At 37.1% G+C, this 27,624-nt stretch overlaps 1 protein-coding gene across 2 annotated transcripts in view; it reads left to right on the top strand.

The window, feature by feature from the left end:
- The window catches only part of ATRNL1 (attractin like 1), a 524,212-nt gene that overhangs the window by 381,321 nt on the left and 115,267 nt on the right, over positions 1 to 27,624 (top strand). The window contains exon 27 of one of the 2 annotated variants that reach the window (XM_064464227.1): positions 12,107 to 12,214. The exons of the other annotated variant lie outside the window; for it this stretch is intronic. Coding sequence (XP_064320297.1) covers positions 12,107 to 12,214 — 108 coding nt within the window. The remainder of the gene's footprint in view (positions 1 to 12,106; positions 12,215 to 27,624) is intronic. 2 annotated transcript variants of the gene reach the window in all.

The following is a 27,624-nucleotide window of genomic DNA, read 5'->3' on the forward strand; positions in this document are numbered from 1 at the left end:
TTAGTATTTATCCCTCCTGAAATCATGTGAGAATCTCTAAAAATTAGCAGTCAGAAATTCTGATAATTTACTTGTCTCTAAGCATTTTAATCTGATGCAATTATTAAAACAACTTTAAGACTGCCATAAAAAGCCCTTTAGTAATTCACTACTTAAAATCCTACCAGCAAAGCCAAGCTTGGGGAGGAAGTAAAGGAATGGGAAACATGACCTAGACTTGCCTAAAGCTTGCAATATTTAATCTGGAAATGGGCCAGAAGAAAGCAGGTAAAAAAGAATGCACATAATGGCAATATGCACATAAACTGTGATGGAAGAGTATGGAAATATACTTTTGGAAGCTTGTTCATTCTGGCGAATTAATCATTGCAATATGTGCATTTCTAAATGCCTATTTTCATTTACCTGTATTAAAAAAATGTTTTCTTTAGGAACAGAGGGAAACTGGATGTTATGTGGGTTGTCTTGTTCTTTTGGTTTCTTTCTTATCATTTATTGCGGTAGAAAGAGTAAAGCTGGATTTTCATCTGTGTTGTGCAAATTCACTACTGTGCAGAGGGCCAGCACAAGGCCCGTTTTCCATCTGAATCCATCTAAGCCTCTAGACTGCAATTTAAATGATGCGCAATGCTTGTGATCGTATCCATAGCACAGGGATGAATTCTTAATATAAAGTATTTTGTAAAGTGATATCTGTGTAAGGTTCTTCAATGCTTTTCTGTGTTTCACTGTGATTTAAGTTACTGCACTGTCAGTGTCTTCAAATAACCATGGCAAATTCAAATTTAAAGTCTGTCAGTTGGAAGTCAAACTCTAACAATTTACTGATAGTGATTTTCCTTTAAAATAGCTAACCTATGTCCTAACCACATACAGTTACAATGGCATTCCAGTAGAGTACTTATCTATTTTAAGGATTTAACTGCAAAGGTAAATCACTGTGTAAGGTAGATGTATACAGAACAGTGTCTTTAAACAGGCTACAGGACTTCTAAAAAGATGTTTAGCACCTTGCTTCCTTAAATGAGGATGAGGGCTGTCAGATCAAAGCAAATGAAAGAAACTAATCGTGGCTGGAGATTTTGACCCAGCTGAAGCGGCTGCCTAGAAAAGCCTACAATTCTTGCAAAGCAAAAGTGCTGTGCTTCCCTTTGACTGTGTCATTGCCGCAATCCTGTACTTGGCTGTCCTCTCTGTTGTAAATTAGAATAGATGAAAGCTGTCGAGCCAAGCCAGTGATGGAGGCTAATTTGATGTGATATAATTGATGAACTCTAAATTGTCCCACTTCTCTCTCTTGAAACAGTCTGACTGGAGCTCAAAATGGCAGAGTACTTTGATTTACATTCTCTGTCACTTCTATATTGAAAGTCTTAGTGTGGCAGCAGTGAGGGATTAACTACTTCACAGTATTTTTTTCTAATCTGTAGAGTATGTACACACACAGACTGGTGCAACCCCTTGTAGGAACACTACTGGAAAGTCAGATTTCCTTGTTTGCAGCTGGGTTGTGCACAAAATTAGTATCAAGATAAAGAGAATGACAACCTGAACTCTGCTGCTACAGATATTGCCAAGATGGTCTCTTGGAATTAGTGTTGTGCTTCTTATTTCAGAACTGAATTTTAGACTGTAGGATTAGGGTATTTAATGCTTGGAAGCCCTTTATTTCTGAAATTCTGATGTAGATTAAATATTTTAGGAGATTAGACAGGTTCTAGTCCCTTCAGTAGCTGTACCTTACTAAGTAGCAGTTCAACTCTTAAAAAAAATCTCCCTTAAAATATTGCAAGCTTCAGACTTACTTATCTCAGCAGTTTCCTGTTATTGATACTGTCCTGTTCAAGATACTTGAACTCAGACCAAACTGCCTGGGTTTCTTAGTTTCTTTCAAAGGTAACGGATAGTCTGTGGCCTTGTTTTCTTAGGTCTATAGCAGGAATGGAAAGCTTTGCGATCAACTTACTGTTCAGGTATTCTTGAGCAACCACCATTGAGAGGTGTAACGTCTCACATCTGCTAAATCAGTTGTTTCAGACTTAAAAAATGACATGAGCAAAGGACAGCTGCATTAATTCACACTATTGCACTGATCAGAGAGCAGAACTGCATCTGTTTCAAAGACCCCTGAACAAAATGAGTTGGCTGTGGCCACATGCCATTCCCACTAACAGTGTGTGCCAAATTCTTGCTGACCTGTAAGTACTAGGTATGGTGAACAAATCTGTGAAGCCTGGAAAATTTCTTTAGACCCAGATTTCAGATTGGTATCCTAGTTTTATGTTGATTAGCTAAAACCCCTCTCACTGAAAATGCCAGATGGACGGGATTTGTCATAAGGGTCTTCTATACGTTGTGAGTGACCAGATATTTTTTCACACTTCCAGATCCTGGGTATAACAACTTAAACTATGGCATTACTCATGATTCATAACTGGGTGGTTGATGTGAAAACTGCTGGTTTTTAGAGCTCCTGGATGGGGCGATTGAAATAAAAAGGCTACCAGAGGCAGGATGAGCCTTAGTTTTTACTGAAAAGAGAGGCAGGTAACCAAGTAACAGAGTCTCAACTTTTGTAAGGATTGTTTAGAAGAGCTTTACTCACCCAACACAGTAGCACAAGATAGTGCAGCATGCCCGTTCAGCTTGTAATAGCAAGGCTGTTCAGCTCCTTACAGTAAGGATCCATACAGATCAGGGCACTTTGACTCTGAGACAGGCAGGACTGCTGGTAACTGTACCTCTTTTTAGTCCCCTTTGCAACGCAGTGAAAATGGTGGTTATTTTGCTTAATACTTTTAGAATTAAAGCTTGAAAGAATTTAAAAGCATCAGTCAGTCATGGTACATCACCAGTTTACCTTCCTTAACGGTAATGTCATCTGTGCTCTAAGTAGCTTCTAAAGTACCACTTTAGAATAGCAGTATAATTGGCAATGATGCTGCACTTAAAATGTTTCATTTACATTGTCACTTTATCAGTATACCAGTAATCTCAAATAATAGATTATTTTAAAGAATTAGAGGTAATAATAAAGGCAAACTTCACCTTTGTTGGAGTACAGCCTAGTTTCCCTGTTCATTATTTTTTATTTTTCTTCTTTCATAATTTTTTATTTTATTTGTTACAATTTAATTAAAAAGAAAGTAGAAAGAAAATAGTGAAGAAAAATAAATATAAAACTTGGATACAATGTAATCTGAAAAAAACTTCATAATATTTTGAACATCTGAAGTCAGTATGTGACCTGGGGTCCAGGTATGTTTCAGAAGCACAAGCTTTTTCTAAATTGGCATAGCTTCAACTCAGTCATTATAATTTGGACCATATATTTTCACATCATTTCACATAGGAAATAAAACCAGTGCCTACCCTTTTTGTTGTCTTGCAGGCTAAAAAATGCATTGACATTATTTGCAAATTAAAATATACTTGTCCTCCCTTGATACGTGCAGCCCATCTTCTGACTTTGTGCTAGGAAGAGTCTGTTTTAAGAAGCACTTTAAAGCACCTCTTAAAGACGCTAGTCTTTATGCTAGTCTAGATGTCTGTTAGTACCTACAGCAGTAATGTAGAAAGATGGGTTATAGAATACTTGCTAAATATTTTCAGATTGGATAACCTAATTAAATTTATTCTAGAATATTTATGGAATTGGCTAACCACACATGTGATCCCAGAGCCTGTAAGGGTTATCTCTGAGACTTCAGCTAGGACAAGCGAGGTTCAAGAAAGGGATAACTAATTCCTATCTTAGAAAAGAAACAGAAAAAGGAAGGGCTGGGCAATTAGACACCAGTCAATTTGTCATTAATTCTTAGGAAATTATTGAAATAAACAATTTTTAAAATGATCTATACGAATTTAGAAGAAAGCAAAAATGTGAGTGGCATTCAATGTTGTTTTTTCAAGTACAAAGCATGTCTAGCCAAACTGATTTCTTGATACAACAGACTAGCAGACCTTTTAGATAAAAAGGAAGTGAACTTAAAACTGTATTCTTGGAGTAGTTATAAGTTGTTCATTGTGAAAAGGGAAAGGTATATCGAGTGGGCTTCTGTTGGGATCTGATTATGGTGTTGATTTAAGAGATGGACCATGGCTGTTGCATGTGTAACTGTCATTAAAGAAAGAAAGACTGCAAACATACTATAGGACAGAATTATAATCTGTACAAAAGAACATGGGAGAATCTGAAATAATTGACTGGAAAGCTGCAATTCCACAATCTGTAATTGGCAAATACACGTTTCTGCAGAACGAAGTAACCAGCTGCAAAAAAAAAAAAAAAAAAAAAAGTGGGGGGAAGTGGGCAATGAGCTTGGTAAGAATATTAAAAAATGAGGTGGAACGATCATGAATCAGAAGTAAAAGTAAGTCACCGTATTTCTGTTGTAGCAAAGGTGTTGGCATAATATTATCAACAAAAAGATCTGTAAGGCCTGTGAAGTGATCCTTCTATTCTACTGTGTAAGGTTTGGGGCCCCACTTTTTTAAAAGAGTGTCTGGCACTTGGAGAGTACAGAGAGGAGAACTAAAAATGGGAGCAAGAATGGTGAGATAATATTTACATACCCATGTGTGTTTACCATTGAGAAGGTTAAAGGAAAACTTCAAATCTCTAAAGAACTCCTGTAAAGGAGAAGACAGTTTTGGTGTTGGTTTTTTTTTTCTGCGTTGTAGGCAAAGAATGCTCTCCACTGTAGGCAGGAGAAGAAGCAATCGGCTTAAATTAAAAAACATCTAGACATGGCACTTCAGGGCATGGTTTAGGAGAGAGGGTGGTGTTGGGTTGACAGTTGGACTTGATGATCTTAGAGGTCTTTTCCAACCTTAATGATTCTGTGATTCTAAATATCAGCATGGAGATTTAATTTAGATTTTAGGACAGACCTTTCCAGCAGTGGGATCATCAGGCACTCTGATATTATGGAATGACTGGAGCCTCCATCACTGGGGTCTTCTTAAGAAGCATATACATCTGATAGAAGGATCATTATCATACTGTAGCCTGCCTTTGTGTGGGATCAAGGCACAGAGGTGGACAGAGTGATCTCATGAGGTACCACTTACTCCCAGTTTATTAGACCATATTTACTTTCTATAGGAACAACCTAAAACTTTCTTTCAGAGCTGGGAATTATCAGCTTGACATCTGTTGTCTAAGGTAACTAACTAAAGCAGTTTTTAACAGTTGTGATAATAATAGATAATATCCATGATGCTTCATTTCAAAAGCAGTAGCTTAATAATATAGATAGGATGCACTGAGATTTTGTTAATATAAGATAGTTTCATACTGTGTCTATTCCGCTTACAAAGCCGGCACTTATGTTTAAAGTACTACGCTATGAGCGTTAGTAATTCTTTAGAAGCCATTTTGAAAAATGTTATTTTTGTGACACCATTGTAAATGAAAGAGTTCCAAGGAGTATTTTGCATAAAATGATACTTGAATCTCTCTTTCATATGCTGAAATAATTAATTTTAACACATATTTTAATATATTAATTTATAAATAACTCTCCTTGGGCAAATAGAGTAGAATGTCTTATGTGGAAACATTTTAACATATATAATTAGCGGATGTGGCTCTCTTTTTCTCTGTACACAGAATTAGTTTGCAGAATAAGTATTTTTAGAAATTTTCTGTAAATTGAAAATGGCTCTGCTAGGTAACAGCAAAATAACCAGCAGTTTGCTGAAAGGAATTTTTTAAACCCACTTGATTAGGAAGTTGAGCGCAGTTCTGGGGTTAGCAAGGCCTGCAGAAAGACTTGAGTACCTCTAGAGGAAACTGTAAAATTATTATGGTTATAGAACTGTGTAAATGTGCAACATGGATTCATAGTGATCTAAGTGAAAGGGATAATAGGATTACATCTTCTTAGCACTTCTTAAATTTGAAAGCAGTGAATTGAATTTTGAACTTATTATTGGTTCTTAACACCCCAAAAAATCTTCTTATGCTAAATTAATCTTTAGGGAAAAATTCTGAAGGATTGATCAGAAATTTACTGTAACATGAGACTCCATAAATTACTGGCAATAAGCATAAAGCACTGTGTCATTTCCATTGTGATACGCAGCTTTTCATACCCTGGGTGTTTTAGAGATGGGAATTCTGTTCCAGAATCAAAAAGGTCCAAACCTGAAGTCACAGTACATTCACATTTTGCTCTTTGCTTGCTAATGTGCAATACATTAAATGTCTGTTCCTTGGATCCAGCAACAAAATGACCTTTTCAGGGCTCATCTTTTTTTCTCATTTTTGATTTGTTCAAGGAAAATTACAGACGATGGCATTTGGTTTCCAAAAGGGATACATAAAAACTTGACCTTTTCGAACTGTTATTTTTTGGGATGTGTACACTGTATTTTAAGTATGTCTTAGCTGTTGTTTGCTGGACTGTGTTTAGTTTAAATAACCCTTCGTTTTATTCAGTATAAGCTAGGACAAGAAGTAGAACTCCTCTCATTTTTTCCCATGACAGACCTTTGCACTGACCTGAGAGCACATTTTCTTCAGGCAATTTTAAAAGAAAGTAGCATGGAATAGGTCTTGATATCTTAGGAAGTTTCCACAGAGTGTGTTTTGCAGTGCAAATAACATATTATATTATGTCCATCATTGCGATATGTCATTGCTTACCTGAATGCAGTCTTGTGTCCGGACACTTTCCGCTTTAGAGAGTGAGAAATGAGGCACAAGGAAAGCGAGAGACCAGGATTATTTAGGAAGTTCATGATGGAGAGGATGAATGAATCACAATTGTCAGACTATTGTCATAAGTATGGTTACTCCTGCTGCTTGATTTCCGAAGCTGGCTTTTGTCCATCTCATAAAGTTGCTTTATTTCCTGCAGTCATGGAATGGTGAGCTTATTTCACAAAAAATCCCAACAAAATAGCTTAATGACTATGATACGCCTTTCCGGTGAAATCAGCTGATTTGGAAATTAACCAAGTCAAATAGGTTATTCAACATGTAAATGAGAAATTTCTCTCCTTTCCAGCTATGTAAATAACTAATTTAATTTGAAGAGATTTGTAACACCAAGATTTACAATACGAAAAGTTACAGAGAAGGCAATCTTTGTCTTGTGCAAATTAAAGCAAATAATCAGAGCTTCAGTGAAATATCACTATGTGCAACTCAGTTTGAGAATAAGAATTTAAGATTTTTGAAGAGAATTAAGCTGCATTTCTTACTAAAATGCCTGTGGTCCATGCAGATCTGTGGAGTCATTCAAACCCATTTCAGTTACTTCTGTTGATTAGATATGGAAATAAGAAACCTCAAGAATATGCGATGGATGACTGAATTGCACCGCTTATAGAGGCTCTGTTTTGCAGGGCTGCCTGTTTACCTATATTTTTTTTTTTTTAACTCTTGGAGTTTGTCAAATGGAATGCGATCAGAAATTAATCAATGCAACTCTCCATGAGGTTTTGACATTTTTCCTCACTGAAAACACTTTTCCTCTAAGCCTCAGATTTAATGCATTGTTAATGCTTTTGTTGTAGCCTTTTGGTGTTATTCACATCAGCAGTTGACAGCACAGAAAGAGGAGAGGAGGAGACTGAGTTGTAACTGCAGACAAGCCAGAGCTGGGTGATGAATAAGCAGAATAGGAATTTCGTATTAGACAGTTGGAAAATCTTTGTCACTAGGATCACAGGACTGGACAGCAGTTGCCAGAGAGATTATAGAATTACCACTCTTCATTGTTTTGAATATTCATCTTGACAGAGTCATGGATGTCCTGGTACAATGTTGGTAGTGATCTGATCTAGGAAAAAACCAACAAAAAAGAATATCTAAGATGTGAAGGAAGAAAACATAGAAAACCCAGGCAGTTGTCACTGTTGTTAAAATAACAGGCACCCTATCAACTGCCATATCCTTCCTTATTTCTGAAATGGGTACTGAGCCTGCCTGGCTCTAAACAGCCGAAAGGAAAACATTTTGGTCTAGCAGTCAGAAGTCTTCCTAACATTTTTAAAGGTGTTTGCCACCTGCTTATCCCTACCCTAGCTGTCAAGTTGTTCCATGAACCTGGGTATGCACACTTTTCTGTGCATGCTTTATGGCACACTCTAACATGTACCTTGGTTGCCAGTGGGCTAAACTAGCCTATAAAGATGCCAAACAGCAACAGAAAGATGTTTGAAAGGATTTTTGCAGTCATCCTATTATGGCACTAAAATGATCTCATCTTTTTCAGCTATCCTAATCTGTCAGTCCCACAAGAACATCTGTTACTCTATAACAAAGAGAAAGTACACCTGTCCTAGTTCCTATCGCCTCATGTACTTTATTAGGGTTTTTTAAATTTGGGCTTTTCTAAGGCACTTATGCTGGAAGGTGAAAAGACCATAGAAAAAACAGTTCTACTCAGAAGAACAGTATCCTCTTCCACCTGACAAAGTCTAAAAACAAAAAAAAAGTCTTCTAAATAGAAAAGAAACAAAATGGTTACACTTCCTAAAATACAAAAGATTTGAAGTGTATCAGCCTGGGATTGCTGAAATGTTGTATTATGTTAATGTTAAATCATTGTAATATGTATTCTGCACTGAGTATTTTCTTGTATGTGAATACAATATGGGCCATAAAATATTTTGAAAGTAAGTCTAAATGTTACAAACCAAAATAAAATAAAAATCAAATGAAACATTTCTACCTAAATAAGAACTTTGCAACAGATACATTTTCTCATAGAATATTATCCAAGATGCTATGGAACATTTTAATTCCCTCCAAACTGCATTGATCAGTTCTCCCATGAGAACTTTTTTGATCAATGAGAAAATGGAGCAAATACTTTCCTTTGATACACTTCTAGATGGGGAAGCAGGTCCTATTTCAAAGGTACTTCTTTGACTAGCACACCAAAACTCAAAATTAACATAATTTATGGGCAAAGTTGTCTACATGTCCATGGAAAATCAGTGAAATGTATGCCAAAATGGTTGTTTGTTTTTTGGTTTTGTTTTTTTTTTGTTTTAAGAAATGTTCCTAAATTATATGGGTTTTGTGTGAGAAATTGAACTGATTTATAGTATCCTAACATCTCACTGTTCTTCACTGCTGGCAAATATAATTCTGTACTTTACAAGAAAAACTCTTTAATAGGATATAAATTGATGCTTTTGAATTGTTACAAAATAATAGATATGCCTAAAAAATTACTTTTGTCAATACTATTAGACTTAAAGAGATATAAATTATGGTATATTTGAAATTAGTTGTCAGCTCAGTCAGATAAATGTTCATTGAATTTCTCAGTCCTATGCTGAGAAAGTAATATTTTGAATTTCCCATAGTCTTAAGTGAGTATTTAGACATATGCTTAATTCTGAATATTATAAATTAAATCTGTGATAAAATATTCGCATGTTACATCTTAGTAATGTCATCTATTCTTTGTCTCCAAGCAAATGTCTCTACTGAAGTATGTATTTATTTTTTTGTTTGTATGATTTTTTTTAATGCAGTAAATTTTTTTTTAATGAGTATATAAGTAACACCAGCATAGTTCCACTTTCCACTCTCCCATGCTTATTCTACCTCAGCTGTGATGAAATCTGTGTAGTTTTTTTAATACCTTTCACGTTGAGAAAAAGGTAGGAGTTTGTTCCCTTTTCTCATAATAGCCACGTTTGGAGAGTTTCCGTTTCTTGGCCTATGGCTCAATTACAGGAATTTCCCCCTACCTGCATGGGCTACATGAAAACAGCATGTGACGGGAGGACAGGGTGTCACACCGAGATGACACCTGCCATGCGATAATCTAAGTCACGAAATTTTGTATAGCTGGAGCTTAGCCTTTGTGCCAGTCTTGATACATGGACAGTGGAAGATGGTGGGAGTTAGTGACCTTTTCCAGCCAGAAAATTGATTTTAAACACCATATCTTCCTGTATGTCTCCTCATTGCATCTTATTTTTCCTGTTCTGCACCTTACAGGGATCTTTAAAATGCTGAACAGAAAGAAGCAGTATTTGAGTAGAGCACTTTTCTTTGATGTGCAAGTGCTCAGCTGCCAAATGCAGCAGCATTTTATGAGCAGCCAAACATTTTAAAGTTTTCATTCTTGTTTACAGACCTAATTAAGAATCTTCATAGGACTCTTCTCAAATGACAGAGTATCAGAGTTATGGTGACTACCTTGTGAATGAAAACGTTTTACTGAACACTTGACTAGGAGCAGAGGTGAAGAAAACTGCTAATCTTAAAAACAGAAAGCGTAAAAAATGCACATTCCTTTACAGTCTGTCTTAAGTAAATCTTCTTAAAAATCATTTGTGCATTTGGAGTGTAGGTTATTCTGCTCATTTAAGTACTTTCCCCAAGCAATTCTATTTGTTTAAAACAATGTTTGGTTTCCCATTAAAAAGTAAGTATTTGCCAATAGCTCTGTAGACTTACAATACTGTAATGAGTTCCATATGGCAGGACTGCTCTAATAACATTGTTTTCTTTAATTTTTGTTTTTTTTTGAAGAAAAGGAGCTAGATGTAGTAATTTTAGCATGTAATAACTCAGTGTTTTATGCTTTAAATTTTTGTGGTCTTTGTCAAGTTCTTGGTGAGACTGGAGGGTCACAGTAGATCTTTCTGGCTGTGAAATCTATGAAGATATTGTATTGATGCAAATAAGTGCTGATGTAAATCAGTATACAGAGACCACCAGTTTCATTTTTAAATGAAGGGTTAAAAATGTAATTTTTAGCAATCTAGCTATTCATACTAGGCTTTTATTTATTCTGAATATAAAACATGCAGTTTCACCCACAGACATAGCAATTATCCTCTTGGTATGATATACTGGGAGCTCATTTGTGCAGGTGGTTACTGACAAATACATGCATGTTTATGAAAACCAGGCCTTAGGAATGTACTGGGTATGCATTAAGAGACAACTGTACTGTTTTGAATTTAACGTTACGAGTTCTTCTTTAGATTTCCATAGACCATCTTAAAGTACCAGTCAATAAAAAATGCATGAGAAGTATTACAAAATGAGCTTGTTGCTTTGTAACAGACCTTAAATGAAGAGTGTTTGTTAGTAATCTGCCAGCAAATATTTGCTTGCATACCCCTTATTACTTCAAAAGCTTTTATGAACAGTACATCACAGTGCTAGTATCGTTTACATTCAAATACCAGTTTCTAATGTTTTAAGCTTTCCAGAGAAAAAATAGAGAGAAAAATGCTAAGAAAAACTTAGATCTTTTCTAATAAAACATTTTTTTGCAAGCATTTTGTCTCTTCAAGATGCTGTGATGCTGTGACATCCCGTTCAGTTGAAGGAGCACATGACTTTAATTGCATGACTCATTCACTTTAAATATTTGATAATACTTTTATTAGCTGCACTGAACCAGTGAAGTAAGATCTGCAATATCTAGTGCTGGTCATCATTTTTATTCATCATGGTTTAATAAGCATTATAATTACAGATTGAGGAAGAAATATGAGTTAGCTTTGTGGTTTTGCTTGGGAATTCTGTGTACACTGCTATGATTGGAAGGGATTATACAAGCTCTGTGAGCATAGCTGATCATACTCAAATACACTGATGCAGGCTTCCCAATCCTGACACATTATTCTTCATCTATAAGTGCATCTGCAGAAAAGATACTGCATAAAATTATGAGTCCTGTCACTATTAACTCCATCTGGCTTAGTAGTGAAATATGAAAATTTGAAGGCCAAGTGGACTTGTTCTTAGCAGGTGTTCCAATGCATCCATTATCAGTGGAATTAGACTTTAACTATTTTACCAAGAATTTCCTGTATTTGCTTGCAACTTGCACAAATAGCAGAGTTATTTAGTCAGTTAGAGAAGCTTTCATTTGAAGATTTCATCAGAGTTCAAGCTGAAAGACCATTTGTAGACACCATAAACCCTCTGGGCTGAGCTCTCAAGTAAATATAGATGACAATAATTAATTATAACTTTCTCCCTTTAATATTAGAAATATGACTATTTGCATGCTATTTGCGTTCTTATGTTTTAATGGGAGGTATAGTAGGGCAGACTAATATCTGGTGCATTTTTTAACGTTTTGTTAAAACATCATTTTTTCCTCATCAGCAACTTATGCGGGAGCGACAGCAGATGGCCAGCCGCCCCTTTGCTTCTGTCGATGTAGCACTGGAAGTAGGAGCTGAGCAAACAGACTTTCTACGAGGGCCATTAGAGGTAGGAACAGTGGTGCTGACAAGGGACCATTGTGATTTGCATATTTATATTGCTAGTCTCATCTGCATCTGCTTCTGAAACCAAGCAGTGTCTGATTACCTGGAGCTGACAAGTCTCAGCTACATATGTTATGCAGTTTTCAAGGCACATAGTTTTAATAGCATGACATGAGCTGTAACAAAAGCCACTGGAGAATCTATTAGCCTGGGCTGGAGTGACAACCAGCTCACCTGGCAGTCCTTTTGTGATGGATGTGAGCTGAAGGAACTCAAGACGCAGGCATTAAGGAGGGAGCAAACCTCATGCTTGGTCCTTCGAGTACACCGTGCCCCCTGGTTAACATCTGTCTTAATTAACAGAGATTACAGCAGGCAAACAAACAAACAAACAAACAAAGCAGCTGTGAGTCAAATTTTGGTGTTGTGTTTTATATGTACAGGTTTAAAGAATACAGAGTATACTGCATATTTTTGTTTGTGGATAATGGCTACATTACTGCATTCTTTTATTGTAATTGCAGTACATTGGAAAAGAAATAATAATATGCAAGGCAATGTGATATTGGAATAGTGTAATAATGCATGAAATGGATTCTGCAAGTTTCACCTGAAAACAGAGGGAGGATTAGAATGTGTGGATAATAATGAATATCTAATCTAGGTTGGGCTTTTGGTAGATCGTAATCCTCTATTCCTTTGCTTTTGTTTACAACATTGTGTTTACAGTTATTACTTTATCTTATTTATGGTGGGACCTGGGAACGAGGTGTGGTAGCTCTGAAATCTTTCAAGATTGTACTTTTCTTTTCACTGCTGCCAATTCCTCTTAAATTCAAAGCTTCTCTTACTTTTCTCAATAGCCTCTTTCACTGGAAGATTAAATACACTGTATCAAATCTCCAAGGTTCATGGAGAAGTGAGCAATGTGAAAAACAGATTCATAGCAGAAAGAAAAAGAAACAGCTCCTGAGTACTTACCAAATTGAGGCGCTCTGTGCTGCTACTGCATAGGAAGCAATCACAATTGTTCTTGCTGGCATAATTTAAATACTTGTAATAGTGAATAAAAATGCCGTATGTCTTTGAAGAAGCTTTGTCATTTTCTGACCAAATACACATTCTTCACCAATATCACCGTATCTCGGTCTCCTTTTCTCTTGGAACAGAAGACCTCTCCAGCTCCCTGGGCTGAGGACATATTACACAGTAGTTAAAAGTTAACTTTTTCTGAATGTGATTTCATTGCTTCTACACTGGTATCTGGGAACATTTTTTCTGCTGTCTTTTCAGAGGGAAGCAATGAGTGGAAGCTGAGGCATCCAAACTCTAATTTTGTACATACTGATTATTTAATTAAACTTTAGAAGTAAACATCACAAGTTAATTGCCACATTTCCTTTTCTCATATCTTTTATTTAGCACTAAAAGAGGTAGATGCTAAAATATTTTAATTATATTTTAGTTTTTATTAGCTTTTTCTTTCTAGCCTAACATTTTCTAGTAATTGTTTAGTATTCAGAATCCATAGTGTTTTTTCCTAATTAATACATAGTTATACACAGAATGAAGTCCATTCAAAGTTTCCTTGGAATTACAATATGCTGATCTATATCAAAACAAAGCATTGTGCTGAGGATTAAATGAATGTGATTCAGGTTATTGATTGCCCTTTGATGTATATTCTGTAAGAAAGAGCTATATTAAGTTTCTATTCCTGGTCTATCCTCAATTTGCGAAAGGACATGAAAAGTTGTTGTTGCCATTCTGTTTGTCATTCTCAGGTCTCTTCAGACTGAAGGGAATTTGGATCACACATGTCTTTCCAGGATGCGATGCTTAAACAATAGGATAGCATGAAGTAGCTATAACTTCATTTTCTTGTATTAAGTTAGAATCATTAAACTTTTTAAATCATTCTGTGGTATCTGATGCCCACTGGGATCTTTTAAAGTTAGAGATCTTACAGTAAAAATGGGGAATGAATAACTCTCTTCGGAATGTTCCACCAGCATTGCAGAGATCTTGCACTGATATACAGGGGTTCCAGTTTTAATGATGGTGCACCGCATTCCCTCACCACATACTTTTATTGAGATTGTGTGTTACTCACTAATACTTCGGACATTAATAGTATATTTTTATTGACATCATAATAATTCTGGCACTTCCAATGGCATTTTATTGATCCGTGGGTTCTTTGGGCACAGTGTAATGCCATTGAACTGTTCCAGACATTACTGTAAGTCTCCCATTCAACTGCATAGTAAGACTGCTGTTCATTAATATCGCCTGGCTTACATGATGGTGATTTTGTACAGCTGGTGTTCTATATTAATACTGATGGTCTGGTACACGTCAGTATTCATATGACTATCTACATGGTAATTCCAGTGTGCCATGTGGTTAGCTCTTGTTTTATTATGTGCTTTTATTTGTAAGTATCCAGAGCAACTGTTTCACTGCAGAGTTTTACTTTGCAGTAGTAAGGTACTTTTTGCCCAGTGTTTGGAAAGCATATCTAAAAGAGTATGAACACTGTGCTTAAAATGATTGCCTGGTTTAGGTACTTACAATACAACTGGTAATATTTGGGTCTATTTTCAGTCAGCAGCAATTTGCAACAGATTAAAATAAAATCCTGAAAACATTCCAGAAGAGAGTTGAATCTTTGTTATTTGGGCTCTCTTTCTGCTTTGGAGCCAGTCCACCTTTCTTAATGTTTTGCCAATGAAATGACAGTATCTTGATATTAACTCCTTCAAAAAACTTTAATCTGCATCATATTCCTCCTGTTTCCTGCTCTCTGAGTGGGTTTTCAGGCACTGGCAATTACCTTTGCTCTTCCCAATTTAAACCAAGTTATTCATCAATCTTTACCTCTTCAGGCTGCCTTTCTGTGTAACTGAATCACAACATGATGTTAACAAGTCTCATCTTGTCACCCGTTCTGTGATGCTGGTCTTATGTCAACTATTAAATATCTTAGTCAGCTTAAACTTAACACAGAAGAAATGAAACAGTTTTTCCCTTGCCCTCCTTCTGTCTTGGTATCATGTCAACCTCCACCTTGCTAATGATATTGATAACAGTAGTATCCTAATTCTAACTCTATGAAGCAATACCTAGTCCTGCTGTTGCATGATATTCATGATACTAATCTTGCGCACAATTATCCTATTTGACCCATGCCAGACCTAATCTGCATCTTCATCTGCTTCCATTACGATTGTCAGTTTCTTACGTAGAAGTTATGGAATCTGCCTGAGCTCTTACAAGGGAAGGTGAGGCTGGAGGAAGGCCACCCCACACTCTTCCTGCTCCCTCTTGGGAAGAACAAGAGCAGCCTAAAGTTATTCCATTGCAGGAGGGGAAGTGAAGTCTGGAAGGCAGTGAACCTCTGGATCCCAAGAGGGGAACAGCCAAGGGGGGGCTGCAGTGAAGTGAGCGGTGTCCCGGGGCAGATAAAAGAAGAGAAAGAATTCCTAAGGTCCCCTTGTTAGAGTTTCGCGTCTCACAGGCTGGTAAGGAGCAGAGCAAGAAAGCACCAGAAGCACCCTACCCAGAGAGTTTGAGAATATTTTGATATTTTGTGATACCATCATATTCTTTTCAATACCAGAATCATAAAAAATTAAAGTAACATCATAGATCAATAGATACAATGCTTCTTGACACTCAGTGCCCTCAGTGTTAAAATGTTTTTTATTCCTTTCATTTATTTTTTCTAGACATCTAAGCCATTTCCAGACCTGGTTGCTTTTTGCTGCTCAGTATATCCCAAAAGCTAAATCATTTAGGCTATCTTCATATTCTAAGCACCCTTTAGGCAACTTTTTTTCTCCAAAATATAAATCACTTTTGAAGAGTCACTTCCACTGTGCTGCTGACAGTCATAGTAGTTAATCTGTACATTAAGTGAAAAGTAATAAATATGTTTCTTCTGTCCTTCTTTGCCTAACTCCTGCGCATTTTTCAGTTCATTCAGAGCCCATGATTTTTTCTGAAACAGGGACAGATTCTTTCTTTAGGCCTGTGAGATAATGTGGGCAACACTGTAAACTCTAATGTATGGTCATGCTAAGTCTCTGGACAGCAGCATCTAATGAGCTACATCTGCTGGAGTAAAGACAGGTGTGTTATTGCCTGCATACGACCCAAGTGCAATTTGCTCTTATGACAATCATCCATTTGATATCTTTCCAGTATTACTTGGATATCTTTTTTTTTTTTTTTTCCACAAATCAATGTTCTTTAATAATTATTTCTGCAGAAAAACCTGCAGTAAATCTTTCAATATTTTTTTCCATCAAATTACTACTTTTCCTGTAGAATTATCACAGATGTTAGATTGTTCTCTACTTCTGACAAGGTAAGATGATCTCAGGAACTTTTAGTTCCAAATAAAATCTAGCTTTGTTTCTGTAGCAAGCAGTAACATTTATGGTACATTAACTAAGTTTTGAATTTCAGGTACTTCTCATAAGTGTGAAGGAAAGATCGGCTGTTATTTTTCATTTGAGTAGAGGAATTGAAAGGTATGCACTGACACCGGTAGCTGTCATTATACCAAGAATGGCTATGGAAATCAGAGGGACTTACTTATTAAAACACATTGAAGTCCTGTACCAGAGGTTTGTGGGGTTTAGGTAATTGCTAATAAGCTGTGTTGCTGGTTTCTCCTGCCAATAAGATGCCAAGACTTTTTAGCCTGCTTTACAAATGAACCCTGTTAAGTTGGGTTCATTTTCTTGTTTAATTCGAATAATTCAGTGACTAATTTTTGAAAGTGCAACCAAAGCATACTTCATTATTTTGTACAAAATAAAACTAGTTGTATGCTTCATCAGCATTACACTTGTGTTATTTTGATGACATAAAGTCTAATATCAAGGAACAGACTTTTCCCAACCCTTTGTTACAGGTCATCAGATTGCCCCTTCATATTCTCAGTTCCTAACTTTAGTCTCAGTGTCAGATGATCAATTCAGTCCCCTTGGAGGAAAATAACACTTTATTGAAGAGAATGATGGAATTGTCCCTAGAATGGTCATCTTGTTTTCAGTGACCATAAAGGCAATACGTATTTGGCACAGGAGCTATCAAAGAGCATTATACTTGCACTTCTTTCTTAATTAAAAAGTCATGCTATATAGTGTACAAAGTTGCAGATGTTCCTCAGACAAGCTTATTGGGGAGCTGAACTCTGGGAACCTGAAAGAAGATATTAGTATACTATATTAATTATTTATTATCCAAGGACCTCTGGAGATCATCTCATCCACCTCCCTGCTTGAGCATGTACACCTAGAGCAGGGTGCACAGGACCCTATACAAGTGGGTTTGTTTAAAATGCAATCAAATCTGATTATTCTTTACTGTTATGTTGGGATAGCTAGACATTATCCCCCACTAGTTGTGGGAAAACCATTCTCCTGGATGGGGAAGGATAGTTTAACTGGGTAATCCATGTTTCTGTCTTTGTCGTGGTTAGTGTTGAGGAAGTTGTAATGCCATGTGTAGGATACAGCCTGTGAGCCAGAAATCTATTTTAGAGGCACCTACCCCATTTGTTCTTTTCAGTGTCATTCAGAAACAAAGGTTGCATTGTTTTTATGTAACCTGCCCCTTAGAATGTGTGAAGAGTTGGTGTTTTTAGACCTCTCATCCCTAAGTTTAATTGTAATTTTCCTAACTAATATTTTTCTTTCCTGGCAAAGTTGGGTTTTTTTACTCGTTGTTAATTCCAACTTTGAATTATCCATATTGTCCATATGTTACCTCTGTAAGCCAAGCTTTGCTTGGCATTGGAAAGGGCTTCACTAAGTACTGTGTCTGTCTGTGGCACTGCAGCTCAAGGAGGACCAGAGGAGAGAGATTCTAGATGAGAACAATGTGAGCAATCAGAGACTTAGAAAATATAACTACAAGGAAATGTCAAGGCAATTGGAGTAGACTGTTGAAAGGAGTCAAAATAATAACCTTCAAATATGCAAAAGGTTACTAGCAATCAGGAGGGCAACAATCTTTTCTTTGTGTGCACTGCAGGCAGCAAAGGTGTAATGGACTTAAATTGTACTAGGGGAGGTTTCGGCTGGATATCAGGAAAAACTTCTCATAATAAAGCTGAATCACTGGAGGCAATTGCCTGGGGAGGTGATGGAATTTCTTTTATTGGAAACTTTTTAGGACAGGTTAGACAAACATTTCTCAGGTGCCATGTACCCATAGCTCCATTAGCTTCTCTCCTTTCAGCTGTCTTTATTATTATTCTGATTGCCACCTAGCTCTTCCTTCTGCAGGATCTCTGAAAATTTTCCATTTCTGTTGTTTGAACACCTTAATTGCCTTCATTGCACTATTAGTTTTCTGTAACTGAATATTTCTGACCCTTCTCTTCATTTTTGCTGTTATCTTCATTGATTTATGTCCTCAGTTTTCTTGCAAGATCAGAAACTGTTAAGTCATCTCTGACCCCCGTCTCTCCATGACAGTAGGTCTGCCTAAAATGATCTCCAGTCCATTCTGGAATAGCTTCAATATTCAATATTCAATATTCTCCTTGAACTCTGTATTCATGACATAATTATTTTTATCTTAACCAGAGCATTACCATTTTTATAGCTTTTCAAAATCCATGCATCCTACACTACTAGATCTCAGAGACATGTAGTCAGATGATGCACCTCATACTGAAGAGAAGAATCTGTATTGGATCACATTTTCTGGTATTCTGTATTACTCAAAAGATCATGCTAAATTTGCTGTCCACTGCCTCAAGAACCCCATTATTTTGTGCTACATTTTGACCTTGATGGCTGACTCCATTCTTCTCTGCCCACTCTCAGACCTGTTCATCTGAAAACTTTCTCCTAAAATATTGAGTCACTTTATTTTAAATCCTACCTTCAAATCTACTCTCTTCTTTGCAAATGATTGATTCACCTTGGGTATCCTATTGTGATACTGTGTGTGAGGGATGTTATAGCATACGCAAAATTCACATTTGGTAGTTCTTCCATTACAGGAAAGCATTTCCCTGAAAGCAGCATTGTTTGGTCCCTGCAATAACCCCTTTCACATATAATGAACTGTTTTTCATGAAAAAAGAATTTTAGATTTCACAGAATTTAATTCCTTGGTCTGTGGTCACTTACAACTGTGTAGCTCTGCCCAATTAGATATCTTTACATTTGCATAAGATTTTTGTTGATTCTCTTTAAATTTCTGTCCAGCAATGTGTGAATGTTCTGAACCTGTGATTCAGAACAAATACCTACTCTAGTTGCTCATGCATACTGGTCACAGCTATGATTTCTTGTGTGTGCTGTCTATACTAACTCTATTCAATGTGAAGTGTATAGATGTTCAATTCCTTGCACAGAATCAAGTTAACAATATTTTAAGATTTCCAAGTAATAGTTTTCTCCTCCAGCATATGGGAAATCTAAAAGTAGTCTGAGATATGCTGTCTGGAATAAGATGCATCATCTTTTCATAGAGAGACCAATTTTTTTTGTGTGTGTTTATTGCTAAAATATATATTAACACCTCAAAACTTGATGTTTTGACAGAGTCCTTAACATAAAGAAAATTTTAAAGAATTCTAGATTGGTTCTGGAATGTATCCAGTCTCTAAATTTACAGAAAACACATTTTTAATCCCTGCATTCTCTTGTTTGCTTGCTTATTTCTGTTAAGTCAATTTACCCTCATGGGCAAACAGACATTGTAAGAATGCCTTAAACATGATGTACTGGAGATTTTTCTAAATGCAGGTTGATGTCCTTATGTTTCATATGAACAAGAGAATAAAGCCTCTTCTTATTAGCTTATGAGCTATAGGATCTGTGAATTCACAATTTGTTCTGAAAACCTGCTTTTGTTCAGGTTTTTTCACAAAAACATATCTTTCCATTTAACAAGATTTATTTGGCCCATGTACTGCATAATCAGACAACTATAGAAATTGTTTGGATAGAAATATATGATTTGCGTTGAACAAAATTGCCAAAAAATTTCACGTTTAATTGGAACAATTAGCAGGAATTTTGGCTGACTAGCTAAATGTAGATGTTTTCAATGGTATTGGCATGCTGTGAATAGAAATTGTTAAATTATTGTATTACACGACGCATAGTGGCAAATTGAAAGTATCAAAATAAATATTCTGATTGTTTTCAACAGAAGTGTTTAGATGTGTCTGTAAACGTTCTGAATAATGACACTGTACATGTATTATTAATTTTAATGAACATAGGACATTTTTTACGAAATCTTATTTCATAAAGTAGAGAGAAAATTCAGGGAATGCAAACCAAAAGGTATGCACCTCTAGGACTGTCTTTGAACAAGGCTTGCTTATGGGAATCTTGCCTTTGAATAGGAAATCCATGACAATGAGATTTTTCAAGAATTGTTTAAACTGAACATACCAAAGCATGAAAATAATTATGCTATCAGGATAACTAAAAAGCACACAGATTTAATTTTTTCTGTTTGATTCACTGGGCTTTTCTCTGGCAGGCTGCTCTTTCTACTTATACATATTTTCTTAGTATTTCTTTTGGTTTTAGATCAAAAGTTATTTACCATCTTTAAAGTATGACATTTCTATCTTTAAAAGGAAAGGAGAAGAAAAAGAATTAGATACTGAAATAAGAGTCATCAGCTATTTCCCATGTTTCCAAGTGGAACTGGCTACTCTGTAGTGGTGTTTGATATTTGGCAACTTGTAGTCCTTAGCTTTGCTTCAGAGTCTTTACTTGCACACTGTTTCCTAGCTCTGTACTTGAATTTCAGTTCTTTCTGCCAACAATACATATTGAAACTGCAGCAGAGAGGAGATAAAAGTGTAGTGCCTTTGCTTTTCTTCACAAAACTTGACAACCTGCATGTATTGTTGGATAGCCTAAAAGGTTATGCCGGCTTTCACTGAAGTTTTATTGTTCTATAACTTCTATCAAACTAAATTAGAAACTGAAGCGAGTATGAATTCATTGTGTAGAAGGCAATACACCTGCCCTGGACAGCAGATGCCTAAGCCTCATCTAAGCTTCAGAGAGCCATCCAATTTGCTTAGTTTCCAAGACTATTCAACCCAGCAGTCAATTTCCTACTTGGTCTACAGACTCAGCTTTCAGAGAGTTATTAGCTAAGTTTTCACAGAATCACAGAATCCCAGGTCAGAAGGGACCTCAGGGATCATCTAGTCCAACCTTTCTAGGAAGAGCACAGCCTAGACAAGATGGCCCAGCACCCTGTCCAGACGACTCTTGAAAGTGTCCAGCGTGGCCGAGTCAACCCCTTCCCTGGGGAGATTATTCCAATGGTTGGCCGTCCTCACTGTGAAAAATTTCCCTCTCGTGTTCAATTGGAATCTCCCCAAGAGCAATTTGTGTCCATTCCCCCTTGTCCTCTCCATGGGACTCTCTGTAAAAGGGGAGTCTCCATCTTCTTTGTAGCTACCCCTTAAGTACTGGTACATGGTGATGAGATCCCCTCTGAGCCTCCTTTTCTCAAGGCTGAACAAACCCAGTTCTCCCAGCCTATCCTCGTATGGCAGCTTCCCAGGCCTTTGATCATCCTGGTGGCCCTTCTCTGGGCCCCTTCCAGCCTGTCCACATCCTTTTTGTATAGCGGGGACCAGAACCGTACACAGGACTCCAAGTGTGGCCTGACAAGCGCTGAGTAGAGCGGGATGATGACTTCTTTCTCTCTGCTGGCGATGCCCTTTTTGATGCAACCCAGCATCCTGTTGGCCTTCTTGGCCGCAGCAGCCACTGTTCGCTCATGTTGAGCTTCCTGTCCACCAGGACCCCCAGGTCCCTTTCCACAGAGCTGCTCTCCAGCCAGGTGGATCCCAGTCTGTGCTGCACTCCCGGATTATGTTTTCCCAGGTGCATGACCTTACACTTCTCCTTGTTGACCTTTGTAAGGTTCTTGCTGGCCCACTCCTCCAGCCTATCCAGATCTCCCTGCAGAGCAGCTCAGTTTTGCCTGAGTCCACAGAAGAGACTGAAATATTATGTCTGGTCAGGACTACAGCTAAACTCATTTTGAAGATGGCAACCTTTCACACAACAGTGCAATGAGAGTAGCATTTGTCCATGAGATAAGAAAGCACTGAGCCTGACGGGTCTACACCTACATAGCCCAAGGCATCTCATGGGAGCACACCCTTATTTTTGCAGCTACAAGAGTGGATTAATGATGTGGTGAAAGGAGAACAGATCAGAGGGATTCTGATGTGTTGGATGTCCTGGACACTCCTCTGGAAGGGGGCAGGTACAAAATGTTCCCAGTGGGCAGGATCCAGATCTCCAGAGTATGCTCTTTCATCTTGGTGTCTAACTTTGGTTCTGCCTGCTGCGCTTTGGGCATCATGGCTCTTGATTTTCTGTTTGCGTGGTGGCTCAATTTCAGAAAAAAGGATGGAGCTTGTTCCTGTTTAGGTAAACCATGAGCCTCCTGGACTGAGTAGATTCTGAAACTCAGCTCTGTCCTTAGCTGGATCAGGACCACTGTTCTGATGTCTACTCTACCCTACAAAAGGCAAATGTGAGTCCCGCTCTTGTTATGTGCCCATCATCAGAGCCAGGGCAATTTAATATAAGCATGCTGCATAGCATTCCTCCTTGTTTCCTATGTTCTCACTGAAGAGGAGTCCTGTTTTTCCCCTTGCATATTATGAGAGGCAGTTTCCTCTTTCACACTGTTTAGAAAAGTATGGTAGCAATTACAGGCAGAGTAGATTACTTATTTGGTGTGAGGAACCCAAAATTTCAAAGTGGCTATGGGGAGGCTGTGTACATAAGTTACAAGGCACGTATTCCATTCACTGGCTTTAGCAAAGCAGAGGTAGAAACATTGCATGTGGCATTAGTTTCAGTAATAATCTCAACAATTTTTTTATTACAGAAAATACCATCATATTAGAACTTGAAAAATAAGTGGGCTCAATCAGGATTTAGGGCCCAATGGTATGATTCTTTAATGGTTCTGAAGGAGCCTTCTCCTTGTACAATTTCTTTTGGAAATGAAAAGATTATGAATGGTATACTGCAGTAAAGTAGAAGTTACAAAGGCAGTTAGACTGCAGTGAAATTGGGAAGATCGGTAAGTTTGTATCAGGGGCATCTCTACAAGAACTACTTTAAAAAGTAAGCAGTATTTGTGATATGTGAACATTTCCAGTTATAAGTGTAGAGTACTTTACAAATCTATTAGAGCTTCCTATAACAAAGAATGTAAAACATTATTGTTCATTAAAGTGAAGCAGTAAAGTTTTTAACAGATATGCATGAATAAAATTTTACCTTTTTCATCTTTGGTATATATTCACGTTATTGGGATTATATTTAAAGTAGCATTTTGCCTTTCCAAGCGCTATTCCTTATGGTACATCCTTGCCAAGATGACCTTTTTCTTACCTTTATTATCTAGCTTTTGCTAAGAAACTGGCAAGTTTAAAGAGACACTTGCTGTCAGCTTCTTGTCTCAACTCTTGAGGCCCTTGTAAAAGATGTATAAATATTGAACCAGCTGGAGCTAATAAATAAAGTTATTCTGTTCTACAAACAACTCAGTGCTTATTAAAGGAAAAACCACTGGCCTTTTGGAAAAGTAGACAAGCAATTTATTTTATACTGAGAAGTTTTTCAAATTGTAGGTATCAGAAGTAATCAAATGTACCCTCTGAACACACTTAAATATCAGTTTATGTGCAGAAAAGAAAAGCATTATCCAGTGACTCACAAACGTAATTTGAGTTTTGCAACACAAAACACACAAGTGTAGGACACTGGTTAAGATTGTCACTAAATATACCAAGAGGCACTGACATGACATTGGCAATGAGATCCAGCGAGATGTGGACATATGGATGCCATAAAGTGTATATTTGGCTGTTTTGCATGAAGAATATTTTTAAATCATCTTAAAACAAAAAAAAATTACAATTTTGTTATAAACAGAGCCAGCCAAACATATTAAATTGAATATGCATTAAAAAGTCTCCTAAACTTACTGTCATATACTGTTATGTACCTTCAGAGCTTTTCATGAATGTTACTCGAGTCACATTCTCCCATCGCTCACTTGCTGAACTCAAGAAAGGTAGAGTTGCACTAGGTCCAAATCCAGTACAATTAGTATCTGCTAGAGCACCGTTAAAATTAGGCTAGTGAAATGGTATACCTACTCTGGATTTATTCAGGAATAGTGGATTTGTGCATATGGTTAAATGCAGAGTAATTGCAGAAATATATTTTTTTAAAAAATGTATCGTGTTTGATCACAGACATTTAGGTGGTGTTTTAGATGTGCTGTCTTAGCCCCTGAGTATCTTGAGGATAAGGTCTGAAACCTTGAATTGATATTCTTTAGAAAGCCAGCACAGAAAAGTGGAGGGAAGGTCTGATGTTTCTACAGCAATCTCTGCAATAGCCTTTGCTACTGAGGTATACTCTGTTACTCTGCTTCAGATAGTTTTTCAAAGAGCTTAAAATGTCCAAGTATATCATAGAACTGTAGTTGCCCTGAGAGATGAATATAGTACAATCAACTCATTATCTTCCAGAATGTGGGGCAACAACTTTAAATCAACTGGGAAAGCAGAAAGCATTCAGAAATGCTGCTTAGTGAGAGCTGGGACTGAATGAGAATTTAAAAAGTTATTCAGAACAATGGATTATGTTGATCATTGTTTGATACATCTTCTGTGTCATTGTAGGGTCTTCTGAATGCTTTCCCCTGCTCACCTCTACTTGCCCAGCTTTAACTCTAACCAGCTTTTCCTCATCAGTATGCAGATCTTCTCCAAGCACCATTCTGTTTCAGCATTATGATCACTAAGATAGTAACATGGTGAGCACTTCTGACAAACAAATGCAGCTATTTGTTAACTGAGTATTTACAGCACTAGAGACCTCATCTTCTCATCAGCTGTTTTGGAGACTCTGCATTAATAGGACCAAGGAACTGATCCTCATTAGGAGAGTTCATGTTAAGCTGAAATTCAATATTTTCATTTACTGAATTTGAATTCAGCAGTAAATCTAATCTGTAGAAAACAGCATTCATCGTGCACAATAGAATCATAAACAATTTAGGTTGGAAGGAACCTCTCAAAGTCATCTGTCAGTCAAAGAGACTGGGGTGAGCCAAACTCCTGAGGAAAGTCAGGCCACCTTTGACCAGGTTGTTTAGGGCCCTGTCCAATGCTGTTTTGAATATTTCTAAGGTTGATGATTCCACAAATTCACTGGTCCCTGTTCAAAGGTTTGACTGCCCACATTGTTAAAAGCCTTTTCTTAATAACTCATCAGAATCTCCCTTCTTCCAACTTTTTTCTGCTGCCTGTTGTCTTATCCCTGTGAGAAAAGCATGGCATAGTCTCGCATTGCTGGTTGTTCCTAATGAAATTCTTGTCCTTCATGTGCCAGGACAGGGCTTTTAGGGGGATTTCCTTCATAGTCTTCCCAGAGACACAGGTTAGGCTGAGCAGCCTGAATTTCCCCAGATCTTTATTCTTCCCCTTCGTAAAGATGTGTGTAACATTTGCCTTTTACAGAGATCAGGAACCTCACCTGATAACCATAACCAGTCAGAATGATAGCATTTCTTAATGACTTTCATCAGTTCCCTCAGTATCCCATCTAGTCCTGTAGACTTGCCTACATCCAATTTGCCTAGTGGTCCCCAGCTCATTATTTCTCTCCTATGGGTACTATGTGTACTCTCTACTAACTCAACCAGATGAAAATCATTAGCAAAAAATGAATTCTGTGTTGGTCAGGATCTCAGGCTTCTTTTGTGTGCATGGAATAAAGTTAGACATAAAGGTGTCGCATAAGCTATAGCAACTTTGACATTAGTGTAATCAAAGGACTATTGTAAAGACACTTCCTTCAGCAGCAGCACGTAAGAGTGGTCAGTGTCTGCTTTTCTGCTGATATTTCTTGGCAAGACATATTTTTTGAGTTTTTCTTCCTTTGCTACCTTGTAAATTCCAGAATTTTTTCCCAACTTTTACATTTTAGTAGTTGCAGTGTGTACCTTTGTATACTATGTGCAGTGCTTTTTAAAGATTGTGTTTAAATATTGGCATTGCATGTGCAGTTACAAAACACAGTTATGAGTTTGTGACTCATGTATCTTGAGATGAGTTCAGGTTTTTGAGGGGTTTTTTTTGGAGGCTTTGTGGTAAACTAGGTGCAGTTCACAGGTTAACAAACCAGAAAGGGTTAATGAAAATCCCACTCACAGGCTTTTACCTATCCTCAGCTTTGACCAATTAGCCAATTAGAAACAGCAGCTGTAAAAGCCTAGATCCAAATGAAAAACAAATGTGTAGGCTTTCCTGAAAACACTGCAGAGTCATGCTGAGAGAAGCTGAAGGAAGAACTTTGTGTGAAGAGCAATGGTTGACCACAGAAAACAGCTTGGAAACCTGGTGAGCTGTGGAAAGGAAAGTTTCTGTTCCTTACTCTTTAATGCAGAGTGACTTGCCTGGAGTTCAGTAAAGTTAGGGTGAAATGTACTAAAGCTGTGTTCTATGCTGTACAAATTGGCAATGCTATTTTAGTTCTTCAAAAAAATAGATTTCAAGTACCTATTACTGAGAGTAAATGAGAAAGATGTTTTTCTCTCTAGGTCTGATTTTGTTTGGTTTTTCTTTTTCTTGGTAACATGTTAATCACAGTTTTCTTATTTGTGTGTGCCAGCTGCACTTTAAGAGAGCCCACTACTAAAAGTAATTTCTCTTTAGTGCATCTTAGTACTTTTTTTGCTAGTGTCCCTTCTGAAGCCTACTAGGTAGTCCAGGCAGATGTAACTTTTCTTCCTAGTATGTTTTCTCTTTTTTTCCATTTTCCACCTTCAGGAAGTAGGCAGGTCACTCTTCTTATTCATAATAAAGTTTTGCTTAAATAGACAGTGACTCCTTTTTGGAATAGGTATATTCATCTGCTAATTAAAAAAAAATTCCCTGCCACATCATAAAGGCATCATCTGTTTTCTGTGATTTATTGACACATTTCATTCCTTAAGTGTCTAGACTGTATATTTTAGGTCAACAGGTATGTTAACAAATAACTGATGCATACAAACATCTGAATAGTATAAACTGTATCCTATTACAGGCTCTGGTTGTCAACTAGAGATAAAGGAATTCTGTACTCTTGGGTACTGTAGAGCGAGTCATCCCAAATACCTTTCTTCTAAGCGTGTTAGATGACTAAGCCATACGAACAAAAGTGTTGGTGTGTTAGAAGAATGCTCTAATTGCTTTCAAAACAGAGGTGGTCATGGAGTCTAAGTCCTTGTTTAGTAGTATCCTTCCAATCTGTTTTCTGAGTAGTCTTAGCAATCACTTTGTGTTTGTTCTCAGGTAACTAGTGTCTCTTTTCCAAT

The sequence above is a fragment of the Phalacrocorax carbo genome, chromosome 12, assembly GCF_963921805.1.
Source record: "Phalacrocorax carbo chromosome 12, bPhaCar2.1, whole genome shotgun sequence".
Taxonomy (NCBI): domain Eukaryota; kingdom Metazoa; phylum Chordata; class Aves; order Suliformes; family Phalacrocoracidae; genus Phalacrocorax; species Phalacrocorax carbo.